Below are 12,625 nucleotides of genomic sequence, written 5' to 3'. Positions count from 1 at the left end.
TGGATCGTGTTATGCAATAGTTGAGCTGCTAGCGGTGAATAAGCAGATCCATCTGACCACAAGTGCTTCTGAAGGGCACCTCTTATTTTTTTTTCCTGCATGCGGGCAGAGGAGATTGCTTGTTGGCTCAGGGCTGGGTCAGGTGCCTGCCTCGTGTGTGGGTGCTGATTGATAGGAATTGATTTCCCATGCAGATTGGCACGGGGAGGTAGCTTAAAGAACAAAAACCTGTACCGAAACAGTTTTCTTGGGTGGGAGAGCAAGGCTGTTTAATATGACTTAAATTGATTTAGTGAAGTCACCTTGGAGACCTTTGTTTTGTGTAGAAGAGAAAATAATTTTAGCAGTTCTCTCAAGGTGGGAAGCAATCCCTCCTGGGTACACGTCAGTATGTGCTGCATCACGAGGAGGATGACTTTGGAAATGAAAATCAGTGCTTGATTTCGTTTGGAGCCAAATTCACCCCCCGCAAGCAAGCGTAACCGCACCGTACACTGGGTTTGAACTTAACCTGCAGTGCTGTGAGACATGAACCATAAGTCGTCAGGAGGTACGAAGAGGCTTTCGTTTCTGCATGGCTTCTCTGTCTGCACGTCGAGCTCGGATGTGGCCCAAGGTTAAATCTGTTCTGGAAAACAGCGTCAGGGCTAAGCAGGCGAGAGAAGTCGTCGGAATACCGTAGCTGGGGTTGTGGGGATTTGGGGATTTGAGTTCATGTTCAGCCAGCTTCCTTCAGCGTATCACGTAACCCCAGCAATAAGGTTAGTATCACAGAATCACTAAGGTTGGAAAAGACCTGTAAGATCATCAAGTCCAACCATCACCCCAACACCACCATGCCCACTAAACCATGTCCCGCAGTGCCACGTCCACATGTTCCTTAAACACCTAGTAGTGAGTATCTCACTGGATTGCTGCCCATTCTCCCCTGGTAGGGACCATATCTCCATCCCATAATAAACTCCATCTTTCTGAAAACAACTCTAGGATAAGCCTGTAAAACCTCCTTCGAGAGACCTAGAGACTTTTGCCTGGTGATGCATTCCTTGGGGAGCAAGAGCTGAGGTCTTGCTCTCCCGCTGCATCAGCATGTGGAGCAGGACCAGGAGGTTTAGAAAGCCCGTGGTGGCTTTTACAGACGCTGCGTGTGGTCCACGTTGCTAATCAGAGATTCCCCGTACCCCTGCCCGTGTGACGTGATGGGGCTGTCACTGTGCTCAAGGCCGTGGAGAAGGAAGCAAATTGCCTTGAATGTTGCGGGAATAAGGGGAGATGCTCCTGGCACGTGGGAATGGTCTTGTAGTTGCCGAGCTGGTGTTGTGTGTCTTCATGTGAGCTTCTAGTGCTTAGCAGCTGATGACTTGTTCAGCTCCTGGCTTTAAAGATGTGACTTAATTTTAAAATTTTGGAAAAGCTGTGACCAGTGATCACTTTTGGACTTCAGTGCATTTATGGAGGTGTCATTAGTGACTTGAGAGCTGAGAAGAGCTGTGCAGCAGCGTGATGGGTGGCTGCTGTTGAGATGGAGGGAGGCTGTTAGCGGTGGAAAAAAGGAGTAACTGGGAATGCCCTGACAAAATGAGAAGCTGAATGAAGATGGGGAGGATTCTGTGTCTAGAGGGGGAATCGGGGTCAGAGGGAGAGAGTTGGCATTGCCGTGTGAGGATCAGCAAAGGCATCTGCCCAGCTGGGGCACCTTAAATCCAGCTGAGGATGAACTATCACCTTCTGGGTCTGGGGGTGCCGTATTTTTAGGAGCAAATAGCTGGGTTAAGACACCTAGGGGAAAGAAACAAGGAAGAAGTGCAGAAAAATAGCAGAAGGGTGGTGGAGAGAGAGGGAAACATGAGACTTGAAGCAGAGCTACGTAACTGGTGATTCCGGGCTGTGAGCAAGGGTGGGTTTCTGCTTCTGGAGCCTGAGGCAGCCTTGGGTGTTTGGGGTGAGGTCTTCTCAGTGTTAGGTGCTTTATCGTGCAACAAATAGCCTTGAAGCCTTCAAAACGAGTTGGAAATAAGTGGGTTTTTTTCCCGTCCTTGTGTACTGTTTGGAAAATACTTCAAGTAACAAGGTTGAACTTTTTTTAAAAAGCACTCGGGTGGATGAGGAGCACCGGTTCTTCACTAGACCTTGTGCTCCGAGTTACTTCACTATCCTGAGCGAATGGTTTCGGGACGGTCATCCTCACGCCTGGCGCTCACGCCAGCTGCCTGTGGCCCATGCAAACTGCTCTGTAAAACGCCGAGGCTGATGAGGTGTGATGAAGCAAGAGCCTGTCCTGCCACTGTATCTGGTTGGTTCCCTCTGTACCCCCGGGGTGTTTCAAACAGGCGTCTGTCCACAAGAACCGAGGAATGACGGACTTGGGGGGACATTCCTGGGTAAGGACTGTGCTGCTAGGCTCGGGGGAAGGAAAGGAGCCGGTAGTTTCTACAAATGACTGCGATTCCTCCTGCTACTGCAACTTAATGAGCCACTGCGTAGTAATGTATTTTGCTGAAAATACTAGCGAAATCCTTCCAATGATTATCTGACATCTACCCAATTCCAGCATGTCTTCATATCAGGAAAAGGGTTGGAGAGAGGACTCTGGAAATGACTTGGACAAGAGGCATTTAAAAATACATGAGGCTCATATATCCTACGATAGCATCGTCCTGCTCCCATCTCTTTCCCCCAGGATGGTCACCTGGACTTAGAGGGATTTAGGGTCTTTAAAACTCTCCTAGGACTTTTGACCTACTTATGGGGTAAAAATGGTGAACATGCTGGGCAAGATTAAACTGTGCCATGCGAAGTGACAGCCGGCAGCAGAAGGAAGACGTGGAGGAACTGAATTTTCTAAGCATTAATGATGTCTGTTCTATGTCAACTCTTTAACGAGATCAGTAGCACGGACAACCTGGGAAGGATCCCACCTTGCTGCGCAGCATAAATGCAAGGTGGTAAATGGTCCATGGGTGCTGGAGGGGAACATGGAACATTTGTGGACCCAGAAGTGGCTTAATGACAAGTGTATTTATTGTAGTCCCGCTTTCTGGGGAGGGATAGGCAGTGTGGTAAGGGGGAGAGGGCGCTGGGCAGCGGGAAGGGTGTCAGGGTGGGTGAGGAATGAGGCTTGAGGGGTGGGTATGCAGCAGAGCTGAACAGGATGGGAAAGGGGATGGACAAAATAAAAGACGGGTGGTAAAATATGGAAAAAACACAACGAGGATCAAGGAAAACACTCTGGATTCATCCTGTCCAAAGGTCCTGGCTTCCAGGTGCTGCTCAGCCCCTCCTGGCTGGAGGGACACGGGGTTACAGCCTCTGTACCCCCCGGCTGGAGAACACGCAGCCCCCGGGATGGGAGCGGGGCGGTGGAGGCCGGTGGCTGCCGTGCTTGCCCCGGTGTTGGCGGGGTTCGTACGGCGTCGGTGACGCTGTCGGCTGTGCCTGCGCTGGCTGGTGGGAAACCTGGAGGACTCGCTGGCTCAATGCTTGTAGAGCTGTTTTGGGCGTCTGCAATGCAGCAGTGGGTGTAGAGGCAGTTTTGGAACTACTTAGGCGTTTATCTTTGTGCCCAAAAGCCTTAGAAACCCTAGTCCTTGTGACTTTTCTTTTATTTAGAAGGTGACTTTAGTTGCTTCTGAAAACACTATGTTAAGTCATGTTTTAAGAGTTGGCTGTCAGTTTCTGTGTGGCTTTTCCGCAGCTTGCATGCTCTGAAAAGACAAAGCATCCCTCTGTGAGCAAGAAGGCAGCTCTCAGCCGGCGCGATACCTGCAGCCGCTTCAGCGAGCAGGCAGCGTGGGGCCGGCTGCTCTCCTGGGGCCACGAGAGCTGGCGAGGGGAAAGAAGAAAACTAATAAATAAAAAAAATTAAGTGATCATTTCAGCTTTGATAAAGCTAAAAGCCCACGGAGAGCTAAGAACATCTGAAGATGTAGAAATACTTTCATGATAGAGCAGCAGCTATCGTGGATGCTGGAGGGGTCATGACTTTGAAGCAACCTACTGTGCCTTGTCCCTGGCTGGGGCCAGCAGAACTGCGGTGTGGGGCAGGGGCGTGCTGTGCTCTCGTCCGGGCTGGGGGGCTTTGGCCCTTAGGCATGAAATCCAGGGATGCGGCTCTCAGCAGTGGGATGATGAGGGGGTTAAGGCTGCTGCAGGGTGGATTCTCCCTGGTATGCCCAGCTGGGGTGGAAGGAGGGTTAGTTCTTTGGGAGGTCAGCCCAGGACAGCCTTCTGCTCATCTGGGTGAGCCTAGTGAAGTAGGAAGCAATTTTGTCAAGTAGTAAAGGTGTTTTAACAGCTGAAGAGGAATTGTGCTGCTTTCATTTGCTTTACAAATGAAGATTTTTGCATGCAAGATCTTACCACACCTAGACAAAAGACAATGACTGAAGGGAGAGGATCTAAAGAGCCACACAATACTGGATGCTGGAGGTGGGATATTTAGGGAGAAGGGAGAAAAGCAGCAGTGCAAATGAGATGGGAAAGGCCAGTGCTGTGCAGTTGGTAATCTTACTTTTAAGGCAACCAGAAGTAATGGGCGCAGCAGGATGCGAAACCAGCAGCCTAAATGCTGGGGGTGATGTTCGTAGGAGGGAACAAGCTCAATCCAAATGCTGCAGCCCTGTCCTTATTTTTCTGTTTGAGGACCCTTGTCTAGCTTTGGTAGCTTCGACAGGCTTGCTGCCTGCTCAGGATGTTTCCGGGGGTCTCTGCTGCACAGGAGGGTGCATTGATGGTGTTTCGGGGACAGGCTGGGTGCAGGGGGACTGACGCTTCCTTTTCCCTCTGTTCCCGTGCAGGACACAGGCAGAAATGGCCCACACGTGTCGCGGCACCATCAACCTGTCCACGGCTCATATCGATACGGAGGACTCTTGTAACATCGTGCTTTCCAACGGGGGAAGGACCTACCACTTAAAGGCGAACTCGGAAGTGGAGAGGCAGCGCTGGGTCACGGCCCTGGAGCTGGCCAAAGCGAAAGCCATCCGCATGAGGAACAACCAGTCAGGTAGAGTGCGTCTTAGTTTGCGAACGTGCAACTGGATCCTTTTTAAAACCTCCTTGTAAACCTGCTCTTCTGTGCTTGCTAAATTGTGCAGAAACCCTGGCAGATACTACTTCATACGCAATTAAAAATAGCTGACGGTTTCACAGAGAGACAAAGGGTTTTAAACAATACTGTGTGCACCAAACGTCATCTCATCTGGTCGTGCAGCATTGAACAGGTCTTTAAAGCCCCTGGTAATGACTGTAAAGGGTAGAGAGCCAGTAAAAATGAACTAACGATGGTTCTTTTGGAAGGCAGAAGTATGTTCCTTTCTTCTGGAGACTTTGCGTTGGTCTGCGTGGTCGGGGAATGCTGTAAGAGGCACCAAGTGCAGTGGTCAGTGGTGCTACAGGGAACACCAGTTCACAGCAAAGTGCCGGAGCCGTGACTTTCATATCCACCCATAGCTTAGGATAGTAGATGAATGGCACGTATATGTAGTTGAGCTGTCTCTCTCTATGTGTATTTCTCCTTCTCCCCCCTGCACATGCTGTGCTGTGGTGGGGTATTTATTAGTGTACGTTTGGGACAGCTGCATTACGTAAAGGTGTCGGAGCCCCTGCCTGTTACGCAGCTCTTCCCCAGAGTGTCATTTTTACTGCTCCGTTGTGTAATGGATTGGTTAGGTGCTTAACAAACAGAGTATTTTAGAAATATTTCAATGTTCGTAACTCTTCTGGGATTAACACTTGTTTTCTTCCACAAATAAGCGTGCCTTCAAGTTGCAGAAAACAAACCCCATGAATGTATTAAAGCTGGCCATCTCCTCTCTCTTAAAATAAAACCACTCAGACCTTGAAAGCTGGAAATCAGACCTTATGCAAGAGAAAAAAAAAATGTAGTGAACGCCTGCTTTTGTAACGCTCTGCTTAAAATAAAAATGTAGCTTCATAAACTGTCTGAATATTTTAGAAAGGGGGTGTGTGAAGGCGAGACCAGGGAAGAAAGTGTGTTGGTTTGGTGCTTATGTAGCATCTTACTGTCCTGGTCCAGGTTTGGGCTTTGGGACACCTGCAGATGCTGCTCTGTGCTATCAACTGCAGTGAATATGCATCCGTGGGTAAAGCTTAGCTTAAAGTTCATGAAGCTTAGCTTTCAGAGTCACCGCTAAGGAAGGTTGTGGTTGGGTCAGTGCATCAAGAAAAACCTCTGCTTCCCCAGGGGCATCGCTGCTGCCTGCACACCGAAACCACCACGTGCCATGGGGTGGCTGTGGGGTGCAGCTCTCCGTCTCAGCGGCGCTCAAGGCTGTGTGGATGGAGACTGCTTTCTAATGCTGCTGGCTTATGAAAACATACAGTCAGCGTAAAATTCGCGTAACCGCATTTTTGGAAGGCAACGTGTTAATGTTTTCATCTGTGTACCAGTGGGATGGACGTTTGGGATGCTGGCTGCCAGGGGCAGGCAGAGCCTGTGCGTAATGTAATGGTTTGTAGAAAGCAGCAGAATGCCAGAGTGTCAACGGTTTGACTTGCAGGAGAATAAGCTCCCACTCCTGGAGTAATGTGGTCTGACTTTTGTATAATTAGCTGTCCCACAAGGTCGTGCAGAAGTTGATTAGTGCGTGAGCCACTTAGCCGTTTCCCATAATTGTTTAAGTACGCTGTGTTCGGGGCGCTAGCATCTACGGAATTAATTACATAAACTGTAGTCAACCCTCTGTCCCTTAATATTGCAGCTCTGGAGTGTGTGTAAATGCTGATGGAGAATACAGCCGACTGAGAAGAAGATGGAAGTTTCTAGGCACGTGTGTTTTGCCTGGCAGAGCGTGACATTATGCCAGGTCATGGCTGTAGGGAGCTCACCACTGGGTGCGATGGCTGTTGGTCCTGTGAACATCACTTACCCCGCAGCGGGAAGCAAGTCCTGTAGCTGGGTAGGTGTTTGGAAAAGGATCTCGCGTGCGGGAGAGGTTGGTGCGTGCCTTTACCTTCACCTTTCTGTACGTTGGGTGATGCAGGGGCAGGCATGGAACGGCGCAGGGAGCCGGTTGCTGAGCTCCCGCCCAGCGTGAGGCTGCAGGAGGATGTCAGCAATGCTGCCTCCGGAGTCACGCGCAGTTATTTTGGTTTGTGTCTTTACATAAAAATAGCAAACGCAGAGACTTCCTGTCTTAAGGCTCTGGACGTGCTGACTTCCTAACTCCAGCGAGCTCAGGCTGTAGTTTCAGGGTAAGGACAGTGGCAGCAGTGCTGATTTTGGGTGCGGATGCTTGTTCCTGTGCTGCCTCGCAGTTGTGCTGACTCAGCTGTTTGTGGGGCAATGCTGTGATCCAGGCCAGGGAGCTGATGGGAGATAAAAACCAAATCAAACTCTTGTTTTTCCAGGCTTTTCTGATCCGGACCAAGGGGATAAGATGCTCTGTAAATGGGCGCTGAATCCTTGTGCTGTAGAGTTAGAGCTGAGGGCATCGGTGAATTTATTTACACTTTAATGTTCACCTGGCTGATGGTGTTTTGACCCAATCAGAGATCTTTTAATTAAGGTAAAGAACAAATGTGCGTTAGGTTTGACTGTTTTGCTTGAGTTGAAATAAAATTTTTAGCGTTGGCTCCCTATGAGTGCCGGGCGTGTTTGCACGTGGGTGTTTGCAAGTGGAGGGAGGAGGCTCTGGATTTGCTGAAGTCGTCCCTGGCTCCTTCAGGTCTGCTCACATGGGGGGGTCTTCTGCGTTGACTCCTCTTATCCTGAGTGATCCCCAAAACACGTGTGTTTCCCAGGGCTGCTCTGCAGAGCCCAGGTCAACGCATCGGGGCTGTCTTGGCTGGCGGGCGCGAAGGGTGGCGAGCAGCCATATGGATTTGTGCCGACAAGGAGGGAGCATCGACGGCTCTGGGAGGCCAGAAGAGTGGGAGAGCGTTGCAGGTGGGCAGGATGGCGAAGCAGGTTTGTGTCTAACGCTGCCTGCCCTTCTGGGAACGGACACAAGGAGCATCCTTATGGGGATCTCCGTTCACGGGCGCTGCCTGCTGCAGGGAGATGCGGCAGGAGCCCGTCCTCGGCATTCCCCGCTGGCACTGAGGAACGTGGGGGCTCTGGTGGAGGTGGCATGTCTGGGGAGGAGATGGCTGGGTTCAAGTCAGCTGCTTCTGAGGTGTCTCCAGCTGATGAGTGCTGGGGCAGTCTCACGTGTGGAGCAGCTTTTTGGGCTCCTGACAGTTTTCAGCGGGCGAGGAGCACCCAGGAGAGGGAAGGGGGTGTCCTTGCTTCCTGGTGCTCTGAGGTCCTTTGGAGTCCTTCCCTTCTTGTATCCAAAAAGGGGCAATGTGTTAGTGTGGAATTAATTAATTTAAAAAAAAAAAGTTTGACCTCATTTTGGAAATGTTTTAAAGATGAGCCAGACTTGAGTCGCTACTGAAAATAAAACATGCTCGCGGGTAAGCTGGGGCTCTCCATTCATTTACGTTTCTGCAGAAATCAGCGGTCCCTTACTGCTTTCCTGGCATTTCAGATTTGATGGGATGTAGGACTGGCAAATTGGGTTAACTCTGCAAATATCTTGACTACTGGGAGACTATTTTGGGGTGGGTGAAAAGAGTCTTTTCCCCCAGTAGTTCTCTTGAAATAAACAGATAGGAAAGCGTTTTTAACTTGACTGCTGGCTAGCTCGAGCTGCGCGCCGAGATGCCGTTTTCACAGGGCTGATTTTCACTTCTATTTTTAAGAAACAGCAAAACCTATACCCAAACCGAGTATGAGATGGGAGACTTTGCTGTTCCCTCTTGTGCGTAACCGAAGGAGCTCTGGTTTCCCCTCTACCCGGTGCGGAGCTGGGACTATTTTGGTAACAAGCCATGAGCTGGGACGTGGGTGAGTACTGATAGATGTCACCTGAGAAAGCTTGCTGTCCTTACCCTGCTTCACTGGTGAGAAACCTGCCCAGTGATACCGGGTGGATTAGTGGCAGAAAGTGAGAGTAGAGCTGAGTTGCTGTCTTATCTCTCTCCTCAAGTACCGTACGGTGCTTAATTCCTCTAAAATAAATGTATAGTGTAACATTAGGACAGAAGGGTCCCAGACCCAGCTGGATGGCTCTCCTCTATACTCAGCCAAATCTGGCGTTCCTGTTTCTAGTTGGGTTTATAAAATGTCGGTGAAGTCGTAGTAAACTTCATTTGCCCGTGCGATACCCAGCTCTATCACCCCATGGGAAGAGCGGTATGTGCTTGGTATGGCCCTGTGCTGTTTCTCTGTCCTGAAAACCGGATTTCTGTAATCGCCCTCTGTTTGCATTACTGTAAACTCTTGAATAATTCCAGCCTTCTCCACTCACCTTATTGTGCCCGCATCACCCCTTGGTTTTTTGTCAGCTCATGCATCGGCCTCTCGACAGCTTCAACTTTGCAGAGCGGTGGCAGTGGCAAAGAAATGCTTTTATCTGCTCTTTATGATCGCTCTTCTCTCTGCAGTCGTGGCTTGGAGGATGCGAACTTAAAAGTATTTGATGACTGTGGTTAATACACCTTTTTTATGGCAGTAAAAATATCCTCTCTTTTTAGGGCAGTATCAAGAGATACAGGAATTAGTTATATGAATGGTGAATATATGAGAATTATTTCCTTGGCGATGTGATGAGGGGGTCTTTAGAAAAGCCTGCAAGGGGAGGGTAGAAATCTGTCACCGCTGTTTTAAACACGAGGTATTGTGTTGGAAACCTCCCCAAAATGAACTTGGGTTGCTTGGTGATTGATTAGAGAGGTGAGGGAGTCTGTGACATCTTTTGACCCCCTGCTCAGGGGTTCCTGCGAGGAGAGGGTGAAATCCACTCTGTGATTCTGGTTATCACCTGAACCAGTGCAGATTTTGGGCTGACCAAAGGCAGTTTTGATGTGCACGGTACTAAAAATGCAGGAGTTAACTGGGTAGGTCAGTGCTCACATCCATGCCTGAATCAGCTCACCTGCCAACCTCTTCCAGAGGCATCCGATGCCTCGCGCCGGGGTTGGGGCTCAAGAGACGTCAGTGCAGCAACAAAGCTGGGAATCGCTAAGAAAAGAGAAAAAGTAGGTTTTTTTCTCATCACACCAGCTCACAAAGTTTTCAGCAGAACTTAAAAATATCCAAACAGGCACAAGATTAACCAGACAAATAAAACCTCTTCCACCAAGGGAAGGTGGATGATGGAAAGTAAATTTTCCCTCTGGAAGGACAGCTGAAGGTGCCGTGTGGAAGATAACTAAATACTGCAGGAAAAGATGGGGACAATTGCTTATAACAAGAACAAGGAGGAAATTATCAGGTCATAGGTTTAAACGAAGCAGGAATAATTAATATTTTGTACAACACAAAATTAAATGGCGGCACTCGTGGGAAGCCAGAAAACCCAGAGAGACTGAACAGATTTGGGCACAATTTCATCACTCATGAATACAAACTGTAACTTTCTGTATACAAAATGCAGCCCAGGAGGGCCTTAAGCAGCACAGCACTAAAAGCTAAGCAGCTATGCCCAGAAAAACTACTGCATGTGCCCTGTCCCTTCATCCTATTTCCTAAACACTAGTTATGGTTTGCTTGCTAGAGAAGAGATGAAGCTGCCTGGGTGTTCGGGCTGACCTCGTGCGACCATCCCGGCGAGGCTGCCGCTGGAGCGATGCTCCCCAAAATCTCTCGGTTGTGCCTGTTGGGCTTCTCGTGGTGTTTTCAGCCTCTCAGGGTTGTGTCACGCGGGGGAAGATTCGCTTTGAGACCAACACCCCGGCGTGGCTGTGTGTGGTGTGGGTCTGGGATTTGGGATAACGGGGGTTGACTCCTTGGGTTTTCTGGTTATTCTTACTGCCTTAATTGGTTGTTCTTAGCAAACAAGGATTAAAAGCAGCTTTATAGGGGCTTGTTTGCAGACTGTAGGAGAGCGGGAGCTTTGAGCTGTGCCAAGTGGGAAGAAGGGTTATTAGTGCTGGTGATGCTTTCTGCTCGGCTCCTGGGATGAGTTTCTGCTGCAGTAGAAAACACAACTCTGCAGAGAAACGCCGCTGACGTAGAGGCCGGTGATCCCACCGCAGGTTAGGTGTGTGGTTCGGTGGGCGAGAGCCAAGGTGCAGCTCTCGAGGCTGCAGCTCACACAAGCAGGCTGCCAGCAAGTAGTTCTGCTTCAGCGTGCCAGATCCAGTCGTGGTGCCTTTGTAGCAGTATTAAAAAGGATCCATAATTAGTTATTCCTCAGCTTTCCCTTTAATTGCTCTAGTGATAATGTCAGTATTGTTGCTTGACGTATTTTGGCTTTTTTCCCCTCTTTCCAAGTAAGGCGGTTGTTTGCAAAAGACATTTTGACTTGGGAATGTGATAGTGCAAAGCATCTGCAACCTTCCCTGCCCCGCTCTGTGAATTACCCTGTTGTTGCTTCCCCCCTTTCCTTGCAGCAAGCTCCTGGCCCGGTGGCCTTGGCTTGTGCTGCTGCTCTAGTTGTGGCAGGACTGGACAATCCTCATTGTCCGGACACCCTCGATGCCAGCTCGTTGCTTGCTGGAATAGTCCTTGCTATTTCCAGCTCTTTTTACAAAAGCGCTCCCTTTTCCCGTCCCCCTTGTGATGTTTCTTCATCCCATTGCAATCTTTTCCCCCTCTGTTTGTAGGGCTCCTGCCTGGAGAGGCACTGGCTGCCAGTGCTCAGTTACCTTGCTCTTCTAATTGTCTTTTTAATCCTTGGAGTCTGCATTTTCCCAGGATAGCCGGCTGCCGTTAACTGTGCCAGGAGCTGCTGCCGTGGAAAATACAATTGGCAGTGCTGCTGAGATAGAGCTGTTTGCTTGGATTTCCCCCTCCTAATGATTCCTGTCTCCTTTCAGTGCCTTCTGCTGCTCACTGATGTTCCCTTCCGCAGCTGGCGGGATGCTCTGCCTCTTCCGTTCCCCTGTTAAGTTGCGATCGGGATGGGTTGCTCCATCTCAGCCACCACCGGCGAGCTGCACTCAACGCTTCAGCTTCTCCTGCTGCAGCCAAAGGGATGCTGTGATGCACCACGGCACGGGGTGTGTGAGCCCCCTGTAAGTTGAGGCGGTGTGGAGGAGGGATGGCTGGAGCCATGCCTGCTCTTAGATGCCGCTGGAGGGGTTTATTGCTGTGGCAAAATGGAGATTTTTTTCAAACTTTGGAGAGTTTCAGCCAGTCGCCCCCTTCCAGAAACAGCAAATGGGATTTCTTTGAGGGCTTCACAGTGGTACTTGGCCTTCGGGTTTTTCTATATATATATATATATATATTTTTTAGCCTCTGAAAAGTCCTTGTTGATCCTTTGTGTCTTTCTAGTGGTATCCAGATAAAGACTATAATCCCGCTGGCTGTTTCAGCCCTTTCTTGGTAGTAACCCTGTGCTAGCTGTGATATGTCACTAATAGAATCGCAAGGCTTGATACCGATCTTATTTCTGAGCGTTTATGCTCTGTGCGGTAAGGTTATCACAGAATCACTAAGGTTGGGAAAGACCTGTAAGATCATCAAGTCCAACCACCAACCCAACCCCCCCATGCCCACTAAACCATGTCCCGCAGTGCCACGTCCACATGTTCCTTGAACACCTCCAGTGATGGTGACTCCACCACCTCCCTGGGCAGCCTCTGCCAGTGCTTCACCACTCTCTCAGGA

At 49.7% G+C, this 12,625-nt stretch overlaps 1 protein-coding gene across 1 annotated transcript in view; it reads left to right on the top strand.

Moving 5' to 3' along the window:
• The first annotated feature begins 4,796 nt into the window (after positions 1-4,796).
• The window catches only part of OSBP2 (oxysterol binding protein 2), a 94,800-nt gene continuing 86,971 nt past the window's right edge, over positions 4,797-12,625 (top strand). The window contains exon 1 of the mRNA XM_059827537.1: positions 4,797-5,005. Within this exon, the coding sequence (XP_059683520.1) occupies positions 4,810-5,005 (196 nt within the window). The 5' untranslated portion in view covers positions 4,797-4,809. The remainder of the gene's footprint in view (positions 5,006-12,625) is intronic.

The sequence above is a fragment of the Gavia stellata genome, chromosome 21 (assembly GCF_030936135.1).
Source record: "Gavia stellata isolate bGavSte3 chromosome 21, bGavSte3.hap2, whole genome shotgun sequence".
In the NCBI taxonomy this organism is placed as follows: domain Eukaryota; kingdom Metazoa; phylum Chordata; class Aves; order Gaviiformes; family Gaviidae; genus Gavia; species Gavia stellata.
The sequence above is the reverse complement of the archived record's forward strand: the minus strand, read 5'-3'. Positions and strand labels throughout refer to the sequence as shown.